At 41.3% G+C, this 26,096-nt stretch overlaps 2 protein-coding genes and 1 long non-coding RNA gene across 3 annotated transcripts in view; 1 reads left to right on the plus strand and 2 right to left on the minus strand.

The window, feature by feature from the left end:
- Positions 1–10,032, minus strand: part of pik3cb (phosphatidylinositol-4,5-bisphosphate 3-kinase, catalytic subunit beta) — a 48,599-nt gene extending 38,567 nt beyond the window's left edge. The window contains exon 1 of the mRNA XM_026191528.2: positions 9,763–10,032. The gene's annotated coding sequence lies outside the window, so the exon portion shown is untranslated. The remainder of the gene's footprint in view (positions 1–9,762) is intronic.
- Positions 10,033–19,194: 9,162 nt separating this feature from the next.
- On the plus strand, positions 19,195–21,890 carry LOC145420161 (uncharacterized). The gene is made up of 2 exons (XR_013901469.1): positions 19,195–20,042; positions 21,636–21,890. It is a non-coding gene; the product is annotated as an uncharacterized LOC145420161 (long non-coding RNA).
- Positions 21,891–23,820: 1,930 nt separating this feature from the next.
- On the minus strand, positions 23,821–25,784 carry foxl2a (forkhead box L2a). The gene has a single exon (XM_026192387.2). It carries the CDS (start codon positions 25,563–25,565, stop codon positions 24,654–24,656), a length of 912 nt encoding a protein of 303 aa, XP_026048172.1. The 5' UTR covers positions 25,566–25,784; the 3' UTR covers positions 23,821–24,653.
- Between the last annotated feature and the right edge of the window lie 312 nt (positions 25,785–26,096).

Genomic DNA, 26,096 nt, shown 5'->3' on the forward strand with positions numbered 1-26,096 from the left:
AATGACAATAAATAAATAAATACAAATATGCATGGGTCTCTGTATCTGTACACCGTCTACAGTTCAAAGAGCTGTAACTATGGAAGCCAAGATGTGAACCAGGCAATATGGCAAACAAATATACAGCATCTAAAAAAAACAAACAAAAAAAACAAACAAAACAAAAACACCACACTGATGACACGCAGTGCACACAATGACTGAAGCTGGTAAACTTCCGTTTTTTCCCCTGTGGTTAAGACACTCTCCTGTTTACTAGGAGAAGAACAACTGCAGTGAGCGTGTGTGAGACTCGGGCATTTCAAGTAAGAATGAGTATACTTATGAAAGTGCAGAGAATAAATTCATAGAAAGAGGTAAGACTTGGCTTTTCACCACAAAATGTGTTTGTACTCACCGCACACAGATACAGGAGAAAGGCACGTGGGGTGACCAGTTCCAGGAAGTGTGCTGTTTAACAGTGATAAAATCTCAGGCCAGAGATGGTCAATGTTTAACTCCTTGACTGGATTTGACTCAAAGTATCACATGATACACAGCAAGCGTGTGTTTGAGATTTTAGGAGAAAGCTCCAAACCAGCACAGAGGGTTCACTATGGAGTGATTCAGGGATGACGTTTATGCTGAAGGGCAAACCCCAAACTTAGCCTTTTCATTGTTCTGCGCAAAACAACTTCACTGTAATGCCAGTGGCTGCCAGTTTGTTTTTGGGACAGAGTCGAAAATAACGTGTTTAATCGCAGACTCCAGAGATATCACTCAGCACAGATCTCTGGTTGAATGTCACAGATGATGCTTAAGTTTGGACTCATTAACTCACCAGCACTCGTGTGATTTTCCAGGAACTAGAAAATTCAGACAATAATGTCGCGTTTAATCTGTAACACGCATTCAGGCATTTTCTTCTCTCAAATGACAAAAAGGACAAATGACTCAAATGACTAAAAAGCTTATATCATTTTGACATTCTGCCATCCTCTTGCACACGTAAACAAGACCACTTTAAAACAATTGCAGTGAGAACACTAAGATTACAACTACACCTGACAAATAACTACTAACTAAATAATAACCAAGCAACTATTCTGACAAACAGATTTTGCCCCTTAAACATCCATTTTAACTGAGTAAAGGAGCCCGTACTAGCCTCGTCAAATCACTGATTTCATGAGAACTGATATTTGAGCATCAAATCTGTAACATTAATGGCGTTTGTTTTCCCCTCTGGTGTTGAAGGCAACAAAGGTGCCGTAAGCCCTGCACACAGTGCAGAGCCTGATGGAGGAAGAGTGCTGAAAGCTGTAAAGGGATTTATAACAAGACAAAAACAAGGGTATGACTGAAATGGAATGCAGAACAATGATCGTTTTATTCTGTTTAACGCTGGAAGAGAAAACTAAAAATATGATTAAATTACAAGCACAGAAATAAGACGCCCATCATCAAATTCTTGCTATTGCGGCATTGCACATGAAGCAATCAAGTAAACAGAACCATGTCTGAAAATGATGAGAAGAGAAAGCAGAACACTCAAGATTAATAAAATTTCAAGTCAATTAATAATAAAAATTCCAGACTGGCAATTTTGATTGAAATGGCCTCTTTACTAGAAGCTACGAGTTTCCAGCTACATTATCAGGATACTAACTAGTCATGTAAGGAAGACTTCATTTGTTTAAGCAAATAAGTACCTGAGCTTCAAGTTATTTTTGTAAGATAACTGCACGGGGAAAACAATTCCCAGTAGTGAGTGACGTTAACCTCAAGTGTAATGTGTACATCTTGCGCAAAAGGGATTAGGCTATGGTACACACAGATTCCTAATGCAGGATTTTCACATCTTCGGAGACTCCCTGTAGAATGATAAGAGTGACAGAAACACCACAGTGGGAGTCTGACTCTGAGTTTCTTTCTCCTCGTATAACCACACACCCTTCCTCTCCTCCACCCATCCTCTGGTCCGGGAATGCGAGGAATGCGGAGTCTTAAAACGGCCGGGGGGCTTCATCACCAGCAGAGTTTCTCACCGTCCTCAGTAAGGAGCATCTTATCTGCCCAGATGTACTCTGACCACATTGATTACACTGAAGTTATTTGAGAGCCAGGATAGCTGCCATCCTGTTGCTATTCTCCTTAGTATCCTCCTTGCAACCTCCAGTCCACAGAGACCAGTGAGAGCTCAGATTTTAATCAGGTGTTTTACTTTATTATGCAACCCTCAAGGCACCCTCCTACCCAACAAATGTCCTAGAGGGCACTTCCTGTCTGACTACACAACTATGTTTTTATTGTGCTTTGTGCATTGACTTAACCCCAGAGCCAACACATAAACATAGTGCATGATGTATGATGTCAGCGGACTGCTAAAAACAAATGTTCACTGTTAACGACAACTACAAACTGCTGCTTTGAGATATGGGTCGAAATGGTGCCAAGTAAAGAGCAACAGCTAAAACACACAGAAGGAATGCACTAGTATGCACATTTTTAGCACTCCCCAAACCAAGTGTGGTCTGAAGGGGCCTTACATTTGACCATGCGTCATCACTGCCTCACCGTAAACAACAGACCACTGTCTGTCGTCTTCTAAAAACAATACACACCCGCTCATTAGCACAGAGGGATGTTTAGAACCCTCAATCACCAACAAATATGGGAGACTCACACACAGGCTGATTTTTTACAGTTAAAGTTGTTTTTTGTTTTTTTAAAGTGTTTGATAAAATCCCATTCAGTCGATGTCTTAGCCTTTACCCACACCTTCCCCCTTTTTAGCTGCTTGCTTCAATCTCTATTTATAGTGGCTGTTTGTGAGGCTGCCCTCAGGTGGGTGGTGTGAAAGACTATCTGTGCATTGACTCTCAAAAAAAGCTCTCTCGGACACTGTAAATCAGTTACCTTCTGTCAGGGCTGACAGAGAAAAGGTCCCTTCCCTGCAGCTCACACACTGGCACAAGCCAAAACAAAACAGATACTCTGTGACCTCTGACTGAGATCACTTAGTTCACTGGAGAAAAAAGAGAACAGAAGCAAGAAACAGACCTCAAGAGAGACGACCAAAAGTCTTGACATAATCTGGAATTTAAGGACGCAGGGACAACACGAAGACAACAGGAAGTTAGAAGACATCCCTTTGCAATAAAAGGCAGTTAAGACCGATGTGATTGTTTTACAGATTAGCATACACATATTAAAGAGCCGATAAACAGCAACTTATTCAAGCTGCCATTCTAATCATTACAACTCTTACCAGTTTTCAGCATTTGCATGGATGTGTGGGTGAGGGAACATTGGTAACATGTGAACGCGCCATATGCGTGCATATGCAGATATGTGTGCACACACCGAGCCTTGCGAAAAACAAATGCCATCATCTGTGCACGTGTCATCAGCTTTGGCAGACATGAAGCAGCGCTGTGAGAAAGTGTTGCTATAGAGACGTCAGGTTAAGGTTTTGACCTCAGAGGTTACAGAATGGAGGCTGTCAATGTGAAATAAATCTGAATACTAGTAAAAAATAAATAATGATTTTACTTGTGCTTATTAGGCAGAAGGTTTATTATTTAATTAAGCCTAAGCTGATCCCAGGCCTGTCCTGGGCAATATAACAATTTAAATACTGGGTAAACAACCACTAGAAACCTGTCAGTGTCTTCCAGTTAGTGAAATGTTAGAACGTCACTGAAATCTAGAAAGCTAACAAAAACAAGACAAAACACACAGACGGACCATCTAAACCTCTTCTATGAAACATATTGAAATAACAATCCTCAGTCTGATATCACAAATTCAATTTGTCATCAGTGTCTCAGCTATTTATATGTAGTGTAGTAATGTCATAACCGATAATATAATTTTCTGCATAGATGCTCCCCTTACTGGATGTGCTATGTGGGCAGACAGTAAGAAAATAAGCAGAGTTAATTCCCGTTTGAATGATCCACCACTACAGTGTTCACCTGAAAACAAAATTAACTGAATCATAGCTTAGACATTGCCATGTTTTCATATGGACAGTGTGTAGTTAGGAATGCGCTCCAGAGCTTATCTCAGATTAGCTTTTCACATCCACTCAACGTCAAACGTTTTCTTTACAGGGATGTCGGACGAGTGAGCACTTCATGGAAAACTCTTGTTATAAAAACATGTTACATCAAAAGTGATCACTTTATACCCAGCTTTAACCTTTTGGGACTGTCTTTATATACATAACTTGCCTAAATGCAATCAGGTGACAGGTTTATGCTCCTGCATGCATGCACGCAGGACTGGATAAGCAATGGTGCATAACACACTTCTCTCATATTTGATGACCTGTAATGCAGATCAACTGAATTCTACTCTGTCTTGCCAGAAAAGCTTACAGACCGCTTTTCAACACCTGACTAACAACTTTAAATGCAAGAAAACAGATTTAAACTCCTGCTTTCTCAAAGCTTTTTACATCTGTGGCTTTCGGACAAGTGAGCATCTAAATTACGGTAGATTCTAAACATAAAACTTCAAGTCAAAGACTTCCTTTGCTCAGCTGACACAATGTAAACATGTTGGCTTAGAACAAGATCTATTGATGATTCAAAGGATCATGTCAAACCTAAGCTGATTTATGGCACTTGACCATTCGATTTAACAAGGGTAAATATGTCTCCATCAACCCCAACTATGACCCTGAATTGGATAAGTGGAAGAAACTGGATGGATGTGTCTAACCACATATGTCAGTGACCACATCTGGCTTGGGTACAGACAGATTTCTCTCTCATATTTCAATCTGCTCATTTCTTCCCCCTCTAACCCTCTCCTGCTGTCTTCCTTGCATTCCTTGGCAGGTCCTGGCCTGCTGTGCAGCAGAGTGGAGAATTCCAACAGGCCACTCTCACCTCACAGTCAGTCACATTTCTAGCTGTGGCAGTTTCTTTTCTATGTATAGTTGGGACCAGCTAGCGGAATTGAACATTTTCATTGACCATAATGGCTTAAATAGGGCTTATCTAATGCAAGTGATCCTGAAAGCTAGCAGACAAACTGGTGTGCCACACCAAACACACCTACTCACACACAAATGAAAGAAGACTACTTTTACTGGCTATATTACACGCTGCTCTTTGAGAGGATGTTATGCAAGCCATTACTTTAAAAGTATAGCAGCAGGAAGTGTCAAAGAGATTGTGGTGGTGGATGTGTGTGAGTGAGTGAGAGAGATATAATGGGGGATGACAAAAAGAAAATTTAAAAAATAAACAACCCAAAAACTGCAAACCACAGCTATGTGCTCCATTTCAAGAAACCACCAATAGAACACAATTCTGGTTTCAAAAGCAGGACACACACACGCACGCACGCACACACACTTCTTATGAGCATACTGTGCTATCAAACAACATATTATTCTCTTTAACATGTTCCATTTAAAGAGCATCCTCTGGAACCTTGCTCAACAGCTAAAATGGGGCATTTAGACAGTTGAAGAAACGAAAGTCTGAATATTTTCTATTGCTTTTGGAATCACAATATTTACAGTCTAGTACAAATTGGCAAACTAAAAGGTAAAAACCAAAATACCAAAAAAAAAAAAAAAAAAAAAAAAAAAGGCAAGGTATCTTAAAGTGGTGATAGTCCCTCATTTTGTTTTGTTGATAATGAAGCGCAGCATCTGCAAAGTCAAAAATGATGTCATATCTTGTAGAGGTGTTCAATAATTTGAGAAACAGTAACAATAAAGTTCAAATGGGTTATCCTTTCATCCTCAAACTAGTCAGTGAACCCTTGTACTCTGTTGAATGGGGCTTCGTGATCCTGGTTGTCAGTTTTGCTCAAGGATAACAATGATTACTCATAACTGTGCATTCATTTGGGCCATACTTGTCACCTTCCAGAGGGGGACCATACTGGGAACAAACAAACAAAAAATGATTGATGCATTTCAAATTGAACTATGACTTAGGAGATTTCTCACACTGCTCACACAGTGGATGTGAACATCCTGATAGCTGAAAGTCAGCATGTTCACCTCAGAGTCATTGTTTTGCTTGAAATCCAAGTTGGTGGAGTAAAGCCAAAGCAATGAAAAACACCACTGTCTAAATACTAAGACTGCACTGTCCTCAATTCCACCATGCTGCTATATGCCAATAAAACCTTGATGTTATGGTGTGTGCAACAATCCAAGTGTCACTGATCACTATGAAGAAGCTATGACAAAAACATAGCTTCTTCATAGGGGAAATTCCCCCTTGTGGGACTAATAAAAGTATATCAAATCAAATCCATTCTGCTTTTATGTAAAGTAACTGACTATATTAATCACATTCTTCCCTTAAACTGGGCCTTAGCTACACCACACCATTTGACACTGGGACCTCTAATACACTCTTCCTTCCAGTTGTAGTCCACCTGGCTTTGTCTCCACTTTAGCTGTACACATTAGTATTCATCATTTATTAACCAGCTAGCTAAATCCTCACAGAAAACAGCCTCGGTGTACAATAGTGTTCATTCTTGTAAGTAAAATGATGTGTGACACAGGCACCACCACAGTTGTAAAAACTTTTTCTTTTTGTGAAAACACTTGCTTAGAATTCTGCCTTCATTTGTGCCCCCGTTTCTCAGGGGCCTGCTTTGGGACCAAATCTGGCTTGGAATAAATAGCTGCATTGTTGGCTCATGTCTTTGGAGTGACGTCAGTTAGCCTTATCAGTGTTCTCCAACTTTACCTCAGAGGGAACCTGACAGCAGACCTTGCTCAACACACAGTAGGCAGGAGCATTGCCCATTTTAAATAATATCAAAATGCATGAACTGGGCATCAATATTTCCCAAAGTGCCACAGAAGCAGCAAATACTGCCCAGCTCCCCTGGGAAATTATTTTCCCCTTTTATAAAATGTTGTGTAGGTCCAAGATTTACTGCCCGCAAAGATTTAGATCTTCAGCTGCGAGTTATACACTGCAGGTGTAACTGTGTGCGATACACAAAATAAGTTCAGTAAGGCAGCATTTGCAATGCTTTTGCTTGCTATGAATATTGTGTTTACATTTTTTGGGGGACTCAAACATGGACAGTGCTACTTACATTTCTAGATAATCTGAAAAACCAAGTCCTTTGCTTACAATGGCCAAAAGAACAAAGTGACTGGTGGCCGTGGCTGCATGCCTGCTAGCAAAGCTGCGTGCTCGTATCATCTGTTGTGCTGCCTGCAATATATCACCACTGAGCTGCTGATTAACTAGATGCACATAAATTAAACTCACAATAAAAATTTAAGACTGAGCTAAAGGATATGTAATGACTTTACTAACACAAACACAGATCTCAGGTTAGTTGGAAAGAAGGCTATTGGTTTACTAGAAATGCCAAAACCTGAATGAAAATAGGTCTAAGGAAGTAGCCCAACTGTTGAGTCGTACATTACATGATCAGTAGGTTTGGCTGCAATTTCCTGCACCCTTTGGAAACACCACGATTTCTGCACTGATTTCTTAAAAAAAAAGAACATTGGGGGGGGTTTTTTTGGGTTTTTTTAAGTAGTTGGCTCTTGGGGAAATCAGTGCAGGGTAGAAAAAGTAGAGAACATCTTTAATTCAGTAACTCACAGAATTTTCTTTAACAGCAATAACTCCCATCCGACAACATCAACATAGTCACAACACACCATGTCAGTTGTGTTAAGGTCAGGTCTGCCTTGGCCATCCCAAAGCATGCACTTTCTCCTATAGGTTATATACTTTTGTGCTTTGGGTGATTGTCTTGTCGTACTACCCTGTCTCTACAAAGCTTTAGGTATTGTACTTCTGTACAGTTGTACTGCTGCCCAAACTATAATGCAGCCTTTACCATGCTTTACAGTTGGGATAATGTTACACTGTAGATATACAAGACTTAAAAACAAAACAAAAAAACAAACAAAAAAAATCCTCCAAATGTAACATTCTATTCAAAAGGTCACTGAAAGTCAGTCCACAGAAAAACGTTAAAGAAAATTGGGATGGTCTTTTGTAAGCTTGAGGAGGGCTAGAGTATTTGTTGGAGAGCAGCAGTCGTGGTGTTTCTTTTCCCTGTAATAATATAGACAATGAGCAAAGATCTCAGTGCTGTTGCTTGCTTGCTGTTACCCTTGAATTCTTTTTCACCTCCTAATGGACTCCATATTGTGATCTCAGACACTCACAGCTACAGAAAGTAGCTGTAGTCTTGAATTTGTTCAAAAGTGTTAATCGTATTGCGGACTGACAAGCACAAAGGTCTTTAAAAATACTTTTTCACGCATCTCTATTAAGATTCTTCTAAGGTCCCGTGAAGGTGATCAAAGTCTGGTTCACTCCAAACAAACTTTAAGATCAGACCCATATTTTGTAAGGCTTTATTTACAGGGACCGACACTTCTAATCTTCTGTCTTTAACACAAACACTTGACTCTAAGTAGCAACACTCCAGGGGATTACTTATGTTTCCCGGTGTGTACTATAAGTGATAGAGAACTCAGCCGTTTTTGTTTGTTAATTTAGTCTGATTGCGATTGTCGCCAATTGTGACTTTTATCAAGACTGATTACATTTTATTATAAATGAATCGAGTGGGTTTGTGCATCTTTCAGGTAGACATCATGCACGGTCTCATACAACCTCTAAGGCACATCTGACTAGTTGGAACAGACATTATGTTGGGTGGACAGTCAAACAAGACTTAAAATAATAAAAACAAAAAAACAAAAACAAAACACAAAAACCCCACAGGTGTCACATTACCATTTAGACCAGGGGTGGGGCCTCAAGGGTCGGTGCCCTGCAGGTTTTAGATATCACCCTGGGTCAACACACCTGAATCAAATGATTAGTTCATTACCAGGCCTGTGGAGAACTTCAACACTTGTTGAGGAGGTAATTTAGCCATTTAAATCAGCTGTGTTGGATCAAGGACACATCTAAAACCTGCAGGACACCCGCCCTTAAAGCCCGGAGTTACCCACCCCTGATTTAGACTGACGTAGCAGCTTTACCCCCACTCAAGTTTACCAAATTACTGAGGGTTTTTGTTGTAGTTGTAAGATTCTTAATGAAATAAAAACAAAAAGGTCATCATGCTTATTGCGGAAAAGCTGACTGTGCGAATTGCTCCCTTAAGTTTCACATCCTCTCTGTTGTCGGTCCATTTCTCAACAATGAGATACACACAGCTGTCAGTTGCACAGAGACTACAGATCCGTTAAAGGTGCGGGCCGGTTTCCGACTTTAAAACTAACAACACGATGAGCGAGCGTCAAAGTCCCCCTCAGCTGAGGAGTAATCACTCCGGAATGCTTCGTCCCTTTCTCGTGTGGAGAGAGCTCACGATAAAGGGAATGTGTTACTTGTTTTGCTTAGATAATGAAATCCACTACCCCTCAAACAACATCTAAACGTTTAACACGCAGACAAGGTTTTCTGTGAACATCAGAATAACATTTCAACTTAAAACTATGGTTGTTTTTCCGCCGCCCACCACACCGGGTAGGCTGATTAGTTAGCTTTAAGAGGGGGTTACAAAAAAACAAAAACCTCTTCATCGGGGTTAATTAAAAGGTGACAGACTAGACTGCTACGATTAGCTGAAGTTGTGACCGTTCTCCACAGCAGGGCTGGGATTTTAATGCCAAATATAAACAGCAATAAATGCAACATTAGACGAATTGATGAACTGAGTTTGGCGTGATGACGTCCTCACTCCCCGAGCGAAAAGCCCACAGCTAAAAAGAAGTGATTTTTTTTATATATAAGTGGGACTTACCTTCATTAATTTTCTCCTGGGAGGTCGTTAAAAACGCAGAGGACACGCCAGAAGAGCTGAAAGTTAAAAGTGCTGCTTTATCTTCACGACGGAGTGGGCCAGGCTACTTTCACGCACAGCGAGTCCGCGTATCTGACAACACCGCTCGACAGCCTCTCCACGAATAGCACGGATCCCGCAGGTGGACAAGAGATCTGTGTGCTTCCTGTTTGTTTCAGAAGGTGAACAACCACCACCAACACCACCTCCGTTGCTGCATTTCCCTCCGCCACCGGCTCTATTAAGCCCGATCAGTAAAACAAGAACAGGACATCCGGTAAATGTTCAAGAATAAAAATTCATTTTCATGAATTCGCGGTGAAATACAAATTTAAGCCATACAAATAAGACATGGCGTTGTCTATATGGAAGGTAAATGTTTTCAGATAACTTTTTGTTTGTTTGTTTGTTTGTTTGTTTGTTTTAGATGTTATAAGCTATTATTTGGAGTGGGAATTGCAGTTTAGTTTAAAATATGATAAAGATGCAGAAAAGGAACTCATATGTTGACACCCAACACCTCCCTGAGAGCATTCAGTGCAGCAGCACCCAAAGGCAACACAAAACTGCTCTTATCTTGATTTACTTGAAACACACGGTCTTGCATTTAAATACAAATTCTTGCAACATAGAGGTTATGAATGTTGATGTTGTAGACTGCATCTTTTCAGAAACATCCTGTTGTATGCAATAAATGAGCGTTGCTTATAACGAGGATCATCACGTGTAACCTGACGACTGCCTGTTGCCCTCCTTATGGGGCCTATGAAATCCAAATCATGTTTGAATGTGGGCCTTACAGTAAATTCATCCCGTTGATGCAGATTAGGCCTACAGGGTCACTGCAGCAGCTGGTCAGTCTCTTTCACATGTAAAACAAAACACAAATATGCAGGGGTTTTGTGGGTTCGCTCTTTTAGAAACTGTTACTTGTACAGTATTTTCTTTGTTTGTGGCAAAATACGGATACAAAATTCTGCATTCAGTGCTGTTTTTTTTAAAAAATATAATTAAAAAAAAACAAAAAAAAACAAGCACATGTGGCGACACGGCGAGGCTTTTATTTTGAAAGCGACAACTTGGCGATTTGCTCTGAGGCTTGTGTGAGGCAGCTCTCCGGATGAGCTGTGAAGGATACCGGGCTTTTCACCAACAGCCGCTCGCAGCATGTACAAAACGCCGAAGTAATGTCACAACATTTCTTAACATCCTTGTTGAGAAATAGCTTGCCAGAGTGAGTGCAGCCTATTAAGCAAGCTCCGCATTCAAATTGCTCATACCACAACGGATTATGGACAGGATCCATGCGACTCTTTAGTCGCCATTTATTTTTATGTAGCCCCCAAATCATTCACTTAGGCCACGAAGCGTCATTAAACAGTGTCCCTTTTCATCGCTATAATCTTCACAAAACCTGCACAACTCTACAGTGCCAGTAAAATATTGAACTTTGCTGCCATCTGGCGAACAAATCTATCATTATCTATGGTTAATGCGTCAACCAATAAACCAAACTGTGGGCCAGATTGTAACTAAACGTTAAATAAAGAGCTTGTTTTACCCGAGACCGCTTGTGACCTTACTAACGCTGATAGACCACTGTATCAAACTGTGTTATAGCTAACTTAGAAATCACACATAAGCTATGCGTGATTTAAGTTATGCATTTAACAAAAGTTCAACCTGAATTATTTTATATTCTCATTGACTGGTAAACCCAAATAAAAACAAAAAAACAAAATAATACATACATATATACATAGATACATTTTCAAAGATATTATGTGAGGCATATTTTGAATTCCTAAAGAGGGATGCAAGAAAGAAAAATGAGTGCCATTGATCCAGAGGTCTGTCAATATAAAAGTTTGTTATTTTGAGAAACACAAATGAAAAAGATGTTTTAAAAAATCTATTTTCTTATAAATATGAAGGCACAGCTGCTCTGTATTGTAGGTCCAGGTGTAGACGACAAACCTGCTGCCAAAGAAGTTGACTGCTGAGTATCTCACACTTAAGTCGTTTTGGAGATTACCTTTCATATTTTGCCATATTTTAAAAGAACAAATTTACAAAAATAATTATCTCTTCCAAATAATCATTCCAAATGTCTCTGTTTCGGTCAGGTCACCCAGCAAGCTTGTGATTGTATGATTATAGAAAATGCATTTGTTCAATATGTAGATTTTAAGTATTGTTGTTGTTTGTTTGTTTTCAACATCAGCACTACTAAAGGTGCATTGTGAAGATTTTTGTGCCTCACCTAAACCCATTTTAAACCTGCTTTTTGGTCATGTGCATCCTGTAAATTATTTTATACTGGATATGTTGTGAGTTTCAAATGTTAGTCAAAGGATGATTCTGAAAACCAATAAGAGGAACTGGGTGGAGGCAAAGGCAATGATTAAATGGTTGACGCTAAAGAAGGAAGTGCAGAGTTTAGGGAGGAGTAGACCGGAAGAGTACAGCTGAAGTGTTGAAGGAAACTGCCAAGAAGGTGTTTGTGTGTCCTCTGGACAGAGGAAGAAAGACAAGGAGGCAGGAAAGTATTCAAAGCAAGAGGTTAGCAAGAAAAGGTGGGTTCGTCTGGGAGATAAAGAGGGCATGAGGTTAGGTGTACAGCAAGATGGCAAGAATTTTAATGATAGCATGTGAGGCTGGATAGTAAGGAAGGAGAAAAGGACTTGTATCAAAAGACTAAGCAGAGAGATCGAGCTGGAAAGGATGTGCAGCAGATTAGAGTCATAGGGTGGAGATAGTAACAAGTGAAGAGAGGATGTGTGAGAGTGTAGATGGAAGGACTACAGCATTTTTGATAAACTGATGATTGAAGAAAATGAGAGAAACAATGTATGGATGGAGAAAAGTTATTAAATGAGGAAGTGCTGAGAGTTGAAACACAGTTGGTCCTGATGACATACCTGTGGAGGAGTGGAGATGTCTGGGAGAGAGGGCAGTGGACTTTTTAACCAGATTGTTTAGAACAATCTTGGTGAGTGAGAGGATGCCTGAAGAATGGAGATGAAGTGTACTGTTATTGATTTTCGAAGAACAAGGTTTATGTGCTGAGCTGTAATAACTACAGACAGATAAAGCTGATGGGCCATACCACGAAGATATGAGAAAGAGTTGTTGAAGCTTATCAGCAGAGGTGACTTCAAATAGTATGGCTTCAAAGTGCTACAGATGTGATGTCTGCTTTGAGAATGCTGATAGAGATGAGGTCAGGAGTTGCACTTGTGTCTTTTGGATTTAGAGAAAGCACATGATAGGGTGCCAAGAGAGGAACTCTGGTAGTGCAGGAGGGCATGTATGAAGATAGTGGTGAGTTACGTCAGGAATCTGCTCTGAGCTGCTTCTCGTTTGCAGTGGTGATGGAGGGTTGAATAGATGAGTTAAGGCGGGCGTCTCCATGATGTTTCCAGACGACATTGTGGACGTAGCGTTTTCCAGATGAAATGAATCAAATTTTTGCGTGCTCAAACATCCAGGTAAGGATGTTTGAGCACGCATCAACACAACCATATAAGGTCATTTTCTGTTTTGGTTACTGATAGCACTATTATTACGTTTATATCTTCTATTACTTTATAAAACTTTATAAATTTTTTTTGTTTTTCTCAATTTACACTTTACCCTTTATCTCTTCGGTTAATCTGAAAGGATGCAGTGAGTTATTTTTTATACTGATAGTGGAGATAATTTTCTCCTCAACTCTCCAACTATCACAGGGATTAATAAAACAAATGAAATCAATTTAGCATTAAAAAAAAACATCCGTGCTAAAGGGCTGGATTTTGCTGTCACACTGAGACAAATCCCACTAGTGGAACTGATCACAGCCACAGAAACAGCAATTCGAAACAACAATATTGCAGAAGTGGAAGCAGAGCAACTACGGACGAAGGTTTTGGCCTGTCTCAGCAATGCAAAGCCCCCAGCATCCAACATCACCATGGAGGAGAGGAAGGCACTCACATCACTTAGTAATGACAACAACATTCCGGCAGACAGGAGTAGGTGCACAGTTTTGCTAAACCAGAAAGATCATGAGAAAATTTTGTCACTGCTCAGTGATGAAAATACTTATGAGCTCCTGAAACGAGACCCAGGAAGTGGTTACAGGAAGAGGGTGATAGACTGTCTGAACCAGTTAGAACAAGACAAGGCTAATGACCGGACCTCATACCACAGGCTATACCCAGGGGAATCTACACCAAGTCTGTATGGTTTACTGAACATACATAAACAGGATGCACCTTTAAGATCGATTGTCTGTATGATCAACTCGGTCACCTATAACATCTCCAAGTTTCTGGCTTCAATCCTCAACCCGCTGGTAGGCAGCTCTGAACACCACATTCAGAACATCCTGGATTTTGTTGAGAAGGTGAGAGATGTCATTATGGAGGCAGATGAAACCATGGTCTCGTACGATGTTAGATCTCTCTTCACTTGCATCCCAGTCACAGAAGCGTTGGAGGTAGTGCATAAGAGATTACAGGATGACCCCAACCTCAGCAACAGGACCACTCTCAGCATCTACCAAGTGTGTTTGCTTTTGGAACTGTGTCTTCATTCCACTTACTTCACATACAGTGGGGCAAAAAAGTATTTAGTCAGCCACCGATTGTGCAAGTTCCCCCACTTAAAATGATGACAGAGGTCAGTAATTTGCACCAGAGGTACACTTCAACTGTGAGAGACAGAATGTGAAAAAAAAATCCATGAATCCACATGGTAGGATTTGTAAAGAATTTATTCGTAAATTAGGGTGGAAAATAAGTATTTGGTCACCTCAAACAAGGAAAATCTCTGGCTCTCACAGACCTGTAACATCTTCTGTAAGAAGCTTTTCTGTCCCCCACTCGTTACCTGTATGAATGGCACCTGTTTGAACTCATCATCTGTATAAAAGACACCTGTCCACAGCCTCAAACAGTCAGACTCCAAACTCCGCCATGGCCAAGACCAAAGAGCTTTCGAAGGACACCAGGAAAAGTATTGTAGACCTGCACCAGACTGGGAAGAGTGAATCTACAATAGGCAAGCAGCTTGGTGCGAAAAAATCAACTGTGGGAGCAATCATCAGAAAATGGAAGACATACAAGACCACTGATAATCTCCCTCGATCTGGGGCTCCACGCAAGATCTCATCCCGTGGGGTCAAAATGATCATGAGAACGGTGAGCAAAGATCCCAGAACCACACGGGGGGACCTGGTGAATGACCTGCAGAGAGCTGGGACCAAAGTAACAAAGGTCACCATCAGTAACACACTACAACGGCAGGGAATCAAATCCCGCAGTGCCAGACGTGTTCCGCTGCTGAAGCCAGTGCATGTCCAGGCCCGTCTGAAGTTTGCCAGAGAGCACATGGATGATACAGCAGAGGATTGGGAGAATGTCATGTGGTCAGATGAAACCAAAGTAGAACTTTTTGGTATAAACTCAACTCGTCGTGTTTGGAGGAAGAAGAATACTGAGTTGCATCCCAAGAACACCATACCTACTGTGAAGCATGGGGGTGGAAACATCATGCTATGGGGCTGTTTTTCTGCCAAGGGGACAGGACGACTGATCCGTGTTAAGGACAGAATGAATGGGGCCATGTATCGTGAGATTTTGAGCCAAAACCTCCTTCCATCAGTGAGAACTTTGACGATGAAACGAGGCTGGGTCTTCCAACATGACAATGATCCAAAACACACCGCCCGGGCAACAAAGGAGTGGCTCCGTAAGAAGCATTTGAAAGTCCTGGAGTGGCCTAGCCAGTCTCCAGACCTCAACCCCATAGAAAATCTGTGGCGGGAGTTGAAAGTCCGTGTTGCTCGGCGACAGCCCCAAAACATCACTGCTCTCGAGAAGATCTGCATGGAGGAATGGGCCAAAATACCAGCTACTGTGTGTGCAAACCTGGTAAAGACCTATAGTAAACGTTTGACCTCTGTTATTGCCAACAAAGGTTATGTTACAAAGTATTGAGTTGTATTTTTGTTATTGACCAAATACTTATTTTCCACCCTGATTTACGAATAAATTCTTTACAAATCCTACCATGTGGATTCATGGATTTTTTTTTTCACATTCTGTCTCTCACAGTTGAAGTGTACCTCTGGTGCAAATTACTGACCTCTGTCATCATTTTAAGTGGGGGAACTTGCACAATCGGTGGCTGACTAAATACTTATTTGCCCCACTGTACAAGGGTCAATTCTACAGGCAGAAACATGGGTGTGCCATGGGCTCCCCGGTTTCACCCATCGTGGCCAATTTGTACATGGAAGAAGTGGAAAAGAGGGCTTTGCCATCCTACCCTGGAACACCAGGTTCAGGTATGTGGATGACACCTGGGTGAAAATCAAATCTCAGGACGTACCACATTTCACGGATCACATTAACTCGGTGGACTGACACATCAAATTCACCAGGGAGGATATGAAAAGTGTCAGGTTAGCCTTCTTAGACTGTGAGATTTCCATCAGTAATGGGGGACATCTAAAAGCTGACGTGTACCGTAAACCTACACATACAGATCAGTATCTAAGGTTTGACTCTCATCATCCACTGGAGCACAAACTGGGTGTCATCAGGACGCTACAACACAGAGCGAACACCATCCCCACTGACACAGCAGCCAGGGAGGCAGAAGAACAGCACATCAAAAAGGCCCTGAGTAAATGTGGTTATCCCAGCTGGACTTTTGTCAAAGCTGGGAAGGCGCCAAAAAAAAAAGCTCCAGCCGATCCAGGAGAGAAGGACAACCGCTCCCTAAGCAGAAATCTGTAGTGATCCCATATGTGTCAGGAGTATCGAAGCAGTTGAGATGCATTTTTTCTAAACACCGGGTCTCTGTGGCTTTTAAACCTCAAAACACGCTGCGCCAAAAAATTGGTCCACCCCAAGGATCGGGTCCCCCGACACAAACAGAGTAACATAGTGCACGCTGTTAAGTGCCAGGAGGATTGCCAGGATTTATACATCGGGGAAACCAAACAACCTCTGGCGAAGCGGATGGCACAACACAGAAGAGCTACCTCGTCAGGCCAGCACTCTGCAGTCTATTCACACCTACAGGCCAGTGAACACTCTTTCAATGATGAGGATGTACACATCCTGGACAGGGAGGAACGCTGGTTTGAGCGCGGAATCAAGGAGGCCATTTACGTGAAAAGGGAAAGACCATCTCTGAATCGAGGAGGGGGCCTAAGGGTACATCTTTCGCCATCTTACAATGCTGTGATTGCAGCCATTCCCCAACTCCCTGTGAATGGTACTCATAGCCATTGATGAGTGGGCTTTGATCAGTGGGTTTTGGTCAGTGGCTGTTGATCATGAGAATTTGCATAATTAAGATTAAGGAACTGACCTCACAGCCCATTGTTCCTTCAGTGGGCTGGTTTCAGTCATTATGCAAATGTACTGTTTATAAGATTGAGGAAACCTGCAGTCAGCTGAGACTGAAGAAGTCACTTGGATGAGTGATGAAACATTTTTTTCCACAAAAACGCTACGTCCAGATGAACAGAATCAACTTTTGGACATAATCCCTTAACTGATTTCAAAAATCAATTTAAAATACCAACAAACCTGACACACACACACACACACACACACACACACACACACACACACACACACACACACACACACACACACACACACACACACACACAGAGAGAGAGAGAGAGAGAAAGAGCGTCTGCTATGGTGCGTTTCTTTGTAATGGCGTTATTGAGCCACAAGGGAGCAGCAAAGAGCCACACAGCAAACTTGACCTGAACCATGACAGTTCCCAAGAAGAGCCAAAACGAAAAAAAAAAAAAAAAAAAAATCGTAAGAGTTTCTCAAAATCAGTGAAAGCTGACGATATCCATTGCCACCACATGATGATCGGACCTGCTATGAATCAAAAGCATTTCTTCCTGTTTGCGTAATCTTAAACATCTCTCTGTACCTTTATGTTTGATGGGCCTCATTAGAGATGTAGAGGTTAGTTATATGCCATGCGTATGACCTCTGGTGGGCAGGGGTAAAAGGCTCTCCCTCAGAGTTCCTCTCATAATGTTCTCATTGTCTGAAATTTGCTAAACATAAGCTGGGCTCAAAGACAGCATCTTAGGCAGTGAAGCTTTGGGTCCAGCATGCTTCCATTACGTCTCCTCTTATTTGATTAAATGTACTCTAACTCAGTCCAAACCCACACTGTGCGTAATCTCATCGCGGATGATAAGCATGTAATAAAACACACATTTAAGTTGAAAGGGCACCTTATGCGAATGGTACAATTATGGATTTCCAAGTATGATCATTCGTTTAATTGTGAAGCCTTGCCAAGAGGTATGTAATTGCTTGAAAGAAATATGGCTGAAATTGGATTGTTTTGAGATGTGACCTGGGATTGTTTGGCATCCACATAGAGGCGGGGCCAACTTCCTGTTTTGTATACGTATATTTAAACCAAATATTCACAAATCTCATTATTTAGAGGAAATTCGGAGAATATTAGAATGTGACAATGCAAAACACAGTTGTTAAAGAGCATTACAATAACTGACTGAATCCATTTAAACGTAGGATGTGTCGTTAATCTCATGCAATTTGTATCCTAAAAGGCTTCCTGAGAGTATAAATTTGAGAGCGTCCAGAAGATGTTTTGCTTTAAATAAGCTCAGTGTTTGGCATTCATATCCGCGTGGGGTTTCTATTACTGATAGTGGGCTGATGTATAACTGGCTTTCAGTGATTATGTGTCTCACACCATCCCCAGAGGTCGGCCTAAGTCTGACCATGAAGTTGGACTGATTTATTATACAGCCTACAGTATTAGAAGAACAGGTGCTGGCCCTTAATGATCCCAGTGGGAATTTGCTTTCGTCTTTGATTAATTGGAATGTTAACAGGAGAAGAGTTATCCTAATAGCTTCTTGTTGCCAACCCTGCGGAAGTTTTTAGAGGGGCGAGAAAGGAAAGCGCTTTAAAAATAGACTCCATCAGAGCACGCTGGGAAAAGACCTGCCATTTAAATCCCGACAAAGCAATTTGCAGCTCATAATCAAGGGAACGGAAACCGTTTTTTATCGCATTTCCCTTTACAGTATAAGCTGGTCAGTTCCGCCACATCCACAGCAGAAGTTAGCGTGAGCCAAACGCTGGTAAATCTTGACCTTGTGTGCACGTTTGTTTGTTTGCTTTAACAGGTCAGCCGGAGCATAACCTCCAGTCGTTGCTGAGAGGTGATATTCCGTCACGAAAACACTGTTATTTGATAAGAGCTCGTGATTATCACGTTGGACAGAGATTATCATACATGAAATGACAAATTAAACAGGTATATTTTTAGAGCCTCCAAAGTGAGATGAGATAATATTTAGCCCGGTGACTGCTTATTTTCAGTCGCTCTTTGTCAGCATCTCACCACCTCTCCTCTCAAAGGCTGTCAGACTCAAAGGATGGCGTGTGTGTGACATCTGAGTGGCCCCGTGGTGGCTGGAGGGTACTCAGAGGTCAGTGCGTGATGATTTTGCTCTGCAGATGGATGACTGTCTTTTCCTTGAATAGATGACACTCCTGTGTATTTATAGATATGGTATTTCTAGACATTTTGTGGACCTTTGTTGCCCAAAGTTCCAGTTAACAAACGCGCGGTTCCTATTTATAAACTGTGGCGGTGTATCAACACACACCATTGCAATATTTTTGGCTTAATAAAAGAATTATTATATGTCATCCATTGTTTCGTCGAGTTGTCATTAAGATAGGGATCAGCAGTCACTGAAAACATCACGTAGATCGCCGTGGCAAGCTGGAGATTCACCAGAGGACGCGCTCAGAAAATAAACAACTCCAAATTCAGTAATGGCGTGGACATAGCACAGTACGTGGCAGAAAGGCTGAAACTTTGAGTTTTTCTACTCTGACAGGAGAAGACGAAAAAACGCATGCTGATTGGAACAATTGCCGGATTTTCTGCGAATCAAATCTCTGCATATTTTCCTGTTTGGAGCAGATGTATACCAAACAGTGGTGACCCCCACTCTCCTTTTCAATGGGTTCGGGGTGATGTGCGCCGCGTCTAAGTGGAAACTGTTGCTCTTCAATCTCAAACATTGACCAGAATGCCAGGAATTCAATTGTGTGCAGGCATTGGGAAACCTGCAACCTGCGTGTGACTCGACCTGCCGGGTCGCATCGCCGATGCCCCGTGGAGCATGCAGGCTGTCATACGCGGAACGACTCCAGGTACGCTCCAGTGTGTGTGTGTGTGTGTGTGTGTGTGTGTGTGTGTGTGTGTGTGTGTGTGTGTGTGTGTGCCGGAGAAGAAGCGAGGGTCAAATGCGTTGCCTCCACAATGAGTTGACCTCATTCGTCTTGTTGATTATAATCTGTCATCTCCGAGAGCACAACAAAGGATACAATCATGGTTATTCAGAACGCGCTCTGCGGAAAAGACGCGTGAAAACAAACCGCACATTGCGCTAAACCTTTTCACCTTGTGGAGAAATAATTATGATTGACAGAAATATTCACCGATGCAGAAATGCGCTCGACTCACATTTAATAATAATTAGCCAGTGTTATTTTAATTCTGACTGCACGGTTGCTGTTGTTATTCCCGCTTAGTCACTAAAGCGTCACTTTCCAATTAAGATGATACGTGGGAGATGTGTCCATAAGGCTGTGCTCGCCATAGTTAAATCGTTGTTCTTCTTCATGTCTCAGCAGCTCTAATGTCATTGTGAACTCTATTATTGTTTCCGACAGCCACATCTAGATATATATGGGCTGCTAAACGTGCTCTTAGTGTAAAGGCCTGAAGGAAGCTGCTCTTATATGTCTAAAAAAAATTCCACCAATTCATTCATAATGAATTCGATATATTATAAACTCCCGAGGTCAGCGTAAAAGAAGACTATATTAAAGCAGGCCTGTGTCGCCTGGGCTGAACCTCGGCTGGCCTTATCTGTCTCAGCCCCCCGAGACATCCTGTATGCAGGCCCATTGTTCCCTGCCGCCCTGCTGAACTGACAACCTTTCTGCGCAACTGCACACCTGCTGCGCCCGAGTCCGCACACGTCTTTGTATATTCGCGCCTTTTATAGGCGAGCCTTTTGGTCCTCAAGTTTAACTAGTAAGGTGTGTGTGTGTGTGTGTGTGTGTGTGTGTGTGTGTGTGTGTGTGTGTGTGTGTGTGTGTGTGTGTGTGTGTGTGAGTGAGAGACACAGAGACAGCGATGTATGTTTACATATGGAAGCCTTTGGTGCAGAAAGGCTTTCGCCAATATAAAGTGTAAAAAGCAATTGTCATATAAAATAGACCTATAATAATAATAATAATAATAATAATAATAATAATAATAATAATAATAATAATAATAATAATAATAATAAACTTTGTTAATAAACAAAAAGTTCAACTTTCCCCTTTTAAAAACAAACAAACAAACGCACAAATAAATCAATAAATATATGACAAAAGCTGCTGTACTGATTGATGGATTCCAACTTTAAATCAGGAGGAGAAAGAAATAAAATAAACTCCACCTCTGGTTGGACAGTTTATGTAAAAGGTTGCACTGGTCGAAACATTATTTCTTGTTAAACCCCTGTATTTATTATTTCTGTAAGCTTGTTTAGAATACAGTTGCCTTTCAAAAGCGCCCTTATCTCCTTATTGTTTACAAAACATTAATGTGAGGAAGCTGAGAACGTACACAGCTACATTTCAGGCTTGCCTCGACGCTCCCTCTGCACACAGGAGGATGGAGAAGTGTCAGTGTTAGTCTGAGTGAGACCCGGCTGATGGCATTTTCATTCTGTGTTTCTGTTCCCGCAGTTTTTATACGAGCTTTGGGCAACAATGTTAAGAGGTTGTCTGAGCTCACTGATCCCCGACAGCTGCCTGCTGCTGAGCAAGAAGAAGAAGACACGCTGTTTACAGTTGGGCCGAGTGTCAAGTCAATTTATCTGTGATTATGACTTTGTGCAGAGTCTGTCTGTCATGATGAAGTGATGTGCTGTTTTCTCGCTGGATTATTGAAATTATTTATTTATGCGCTTGAATAATAAATGAAAAACAGTCACCATGCGACATGCGCTGACTTTTGTGTCTGAGGATTATAAGTGAATTATGCACTTTATCAGCAGCCAATACCCAGGGGCGAGAATTCCTTGTTTATGCAGTCCTCAAAAAAAAAAAAAGAAGAAAATATAAGAAAAAGCTATCGTTTGAATTTCGTTTATATACATGCAAAAAGTCTATGCGACTTTTTCTGTCAATAAATTACTTAAATTATCCATGACCCACATGCATTTTGTACATATGCAATGAAATAATTGCCTACGGTTAGCTTACTTTAGCAAAACCTCATGTAATGTGCGTATCCATGGCGCCGTAAGTGTGGCTTTCGTTCGGTCACCGATTGTCTCTGCAGTAGAAAAAAACAAGAAAAAGGATTTTTGCGTCCTATTTTGGCGCACCTGGACGATGACCCTGTTTGACCGTCCCTGTGACGAGTAAAAGTTGGAGAGAGGTGAATGCTTGGATGCGCCTCCTGTGGTGCCCTGAAGTCATGTGTTGGGAGTTTTTCATCTTTAAATGATAGTACAATAATTAATTTAGGAAATAATATTTTTTAAATGACCCGACGATTCCTTAGTAATCCACTGTGCGTGAAAGCTATAACCTATTCGAAAGAGACACTTTATTTGCAGTGATCGATCACTCAGATGTAAACGCAGACAGCGCCAATATGTCGATGCTTTGTGATAATAGCAGAGAAGAGGTTGAGATCAAGTTTTACCAAAAGGCTATTTTAATTTTCTTCATGGATGTTCCTCTGGGCTGCATGGAATTTTATTTTCTTTAGTCCTGCAATCTCTCAGTAAAACAAAAAGAAGGGAAGAAGGAGGAGCTGTCTAAATGTGCCCCACTTTCACCCTTCAGAGCAGACTGTCAGCAGATGTCAATATTTTGTAAACTACATTTGGGATAAATGACTTTATCTTTTTTTTTCTTCGTGTAACGTGTTACTATTACTGGTATATATATATATATATATATATATATATATATATATATATATATATATATATATATATATATATATATATATATATATATATATATATATATATATATATATATATATATATATATATATATATACCTTAACTGATTTTATTTGTTTATTACCAATACTTATAGCTAAAAAAAATACTAAAAAACGCAAACAAACAATACACTAATGCCGTAAATCAATTCCACCATATTATCGAATTTATTATTATTATTATGATTATTATTAATATTATTATTATATTATATCATTATTATTATTATTATTACTAGCGGTAGAAGGCATTAGTAGTGTTGCTGCACTTATAGAGAAAGACTATTTAGATGTATATGTATATTTGGATATTTATGATCATAAATTACGAGCTGAAATTTTCCAGTTTATGTGTGTATTTTGTTTCTTTGTCTGTTTGAAATTAACTAGTAAAAAAGAGGACTGTTACCTACACGCAACGCCGCTGCAGATGGGAAAAATATAAAATATTAAACATATGACATTAATTGTCCTTAGCGGGCATAAATACTAATGAATAAGTCTAAATGTGTTTTTATTGTATTGCACACAACGCAGACACTGATTCTTAGTTGAAAGAGAAAGCTTTTACCTGGTCACACTAATATAATAAATCGATAGATTTGTTAAATGTGCCTAATTTGAGCCAAACTGTTCAATAGAATACATATTTAATTTTTAAAGTGATACTGAGTGCGCCTATCAGCCATTTTTATGTAAGCCTATCCTCAGCCGACCACGCGCCGCTGTTAATAGTGTTATTTTCTTTCTTGAACAAGCTGTGAAAAAAACTCCTGCATCATAACCAATGTGGCACTTTCATGTCGTGTTAGGTTCACAGATTTGTTTATTACTGATTGCTCGCCTACTGCCAGCAGTGGTTGCTATAATAGCCTAAAACATACAACAGATTACTTCATGACCACTTAATTATTTAAGAAATACAACTTTATTAAGAAATTGACAAACCTAAAAAAAGGGAAAGTGCTAATTAAAATGAAACATGGCCCCAACATTAATGAAACATAACTAATCACATTTATATATATATATAAAAACGATATTTAGAAAGAACAAAATCTGACACTGGCTGGCGTCACTTTGGAATTTACATCATGTAATCAAAAAGTATGAAAAGCCCTGAATTGTTTTTTTTCTTTTGGTAGTTTGCTGGATCTCTACCCACACCTTTTAAACCTAACAAAGTATCCAACTATAGCAGGAGGTGAAGTATCACCGTGCAGGCCTTTCTCGGTGCAGCTTACTAAGAAAGCCAAAATTAGCTCTGATTTAATCACACATTAAAACTCTGACTTCATTAGGACGTCTTTCGGCAGTAAGCCGAAGGAAAGCTGAGACAAATCATTACGCACACCAAAAATACAGCTGGACCGATGTCAGCAATGTCTATCCATTCAAAATAATCAGTTTTTCATTTCACAATTTTGATTTTACAATACCGAGTTATGGCCATCAGTCCAAGTGTAATACAGGCGCACGAAATGGCTCCCAGAGGTTGTGCTACCTGATGAATGAGCAGCCGATGACTCCTTTACCTCCTGTTTCCATTTCATAAAACTTTCTCAGCATCACCTCGTGCATATAGCTCCCCGTCGGCATTTAGATGTCAGCTTGGAACCGAAGAGATCTGAGTCAGAGTGGTCTCTTCAAAATACTGTCGGCTCTGTTTTGAAATCACAGGAATTACCTCTCTGTCTCTCTCTCCCAGAGTCTTCATTTTTGCACGGACCAGTTGGTAAACTTCAAATATCAATCCTCGTGTGTAACGCCGAGTGTTTGGTCTCGTGTTCCCAGTATGAGCAGTGCATCATGGAGAGCTCCGCGGGCTGGCGGGAGCACGCGAACTGAAGGCCGGCTCCGTTACTGGAGGAGACCGGAGGTGGTGCCGCGGTGGCAGGGCTTAGCTGCTGGGTATGATGGGGATGGTGATGGTGACTCATGCCGTTGTAAGAGTTCACCATGCTGGGGAGCGCCATGCTCTGCACCCGGGAGTAAGGGTTATATGATGAGGGGGCTGACAGCCCCTTGACGTTCACTGGACTCACGTTGCCGCTGGCCATCTGACAGGACGTGTAGGGCATCGGAGTGGGCGGCTGGCCCAACGACCAGGAATTGTTCATAAAGCTAGACTGCAGGTACTTGGGTGGAGAAAGGTAGCCATAGCTGTCCCCTCCGAACAAGGCCTTCCCCGGCTGGAAGTGCGTTGGTGGGGGTCTGAAAGGCCGCTTCATCCTGCGGCGTCGCCTGTAGTTCCCCTTCTCGAACATGTCCTCACAGGCTGGGTCGAGGGTCCAGTAATTCCCCTTTCTCTCGCCGCCGCCCTCCCGCGGCACCTTTATGAAGCATTCGTTAAGACTCAGGTTGTGTCTGATGCTGTTCTGCCAACCTTTCTTGTTCTTCTCGTAGAAGGGGAATTTGGTGATTATATACTGGTATATGCCGGACAGCGTGAGGCGCTTCTCGGAGCTCTCCCGGATAGCCATGGCAATGAGAGCGACATAGGAGTACGGCGGTTTCTGGGACGGATCCGGCTTCTCGGAGACTTTGTCCTGAACCGGCTCCTCTTTTGGGCGCTCTTTCTCCTTGGTCGTGTTGGTGTCGTGGATCATTAGGGCCATTGCGTCATCCTCTGGGTTTTGGTAAGTGGCCATCATTGCGCACACACCAAAACAAACAAGTCCAGTCTAAACTTTGAAAAGAACACCTTTCTGACGCTTCTGTCTCGATCGGTGAAATGCTGCGCTGCAGAATCTCAGGATGCACCAGTGAGTCAAAAACTGTCCTCCAAATTGCGCACGAAGAAATCTTAATTGTAATTTTGCGGATCAGTACGTGACATGCACCAGACCTTCCTCTCTCTTCAGCTGAGATTTTTCTAAGCTGTTTTCTGATGGACGCGCAACCCAAGTTTTGGACTGTGAGTCAGTAAGGCCAGCCCTTTCCCCTTTTTTTCAGGGCCGCTGACAGGCTGCTTTCGCTCTAGCGCTCTACACCGAGCGACGTAGTGCTTTGTGATTTGTGCGTATTTTAGTTCCGCCTTCCGTGGTTCCAGTCAATGAAAAAACGAGCTCTTCTTCACTTGTTGAAAATTGTATTAATCAGAAAGGGTTCAAAATACTAGTAATAATATGCGCGATAAACACCTATTTACAGTAAAATGCAGGCATAAAACACTGTAGGAAACC

The sequence above is a fragment of the Astatotilapia calliptera genome, chromosome 14 (assembly GCF_964374335.1).
Source record: "Astatotilapia calliptera chromosome 14, fAstCal68.1, whole genome shotgun sequence".
Lineage (NCBI taxonomy): Eukaryota > Metazoa > Chordata > Actinopteri > Cichliformes > Cichlidae > Astatotilapia > Astatotilapia calliptera.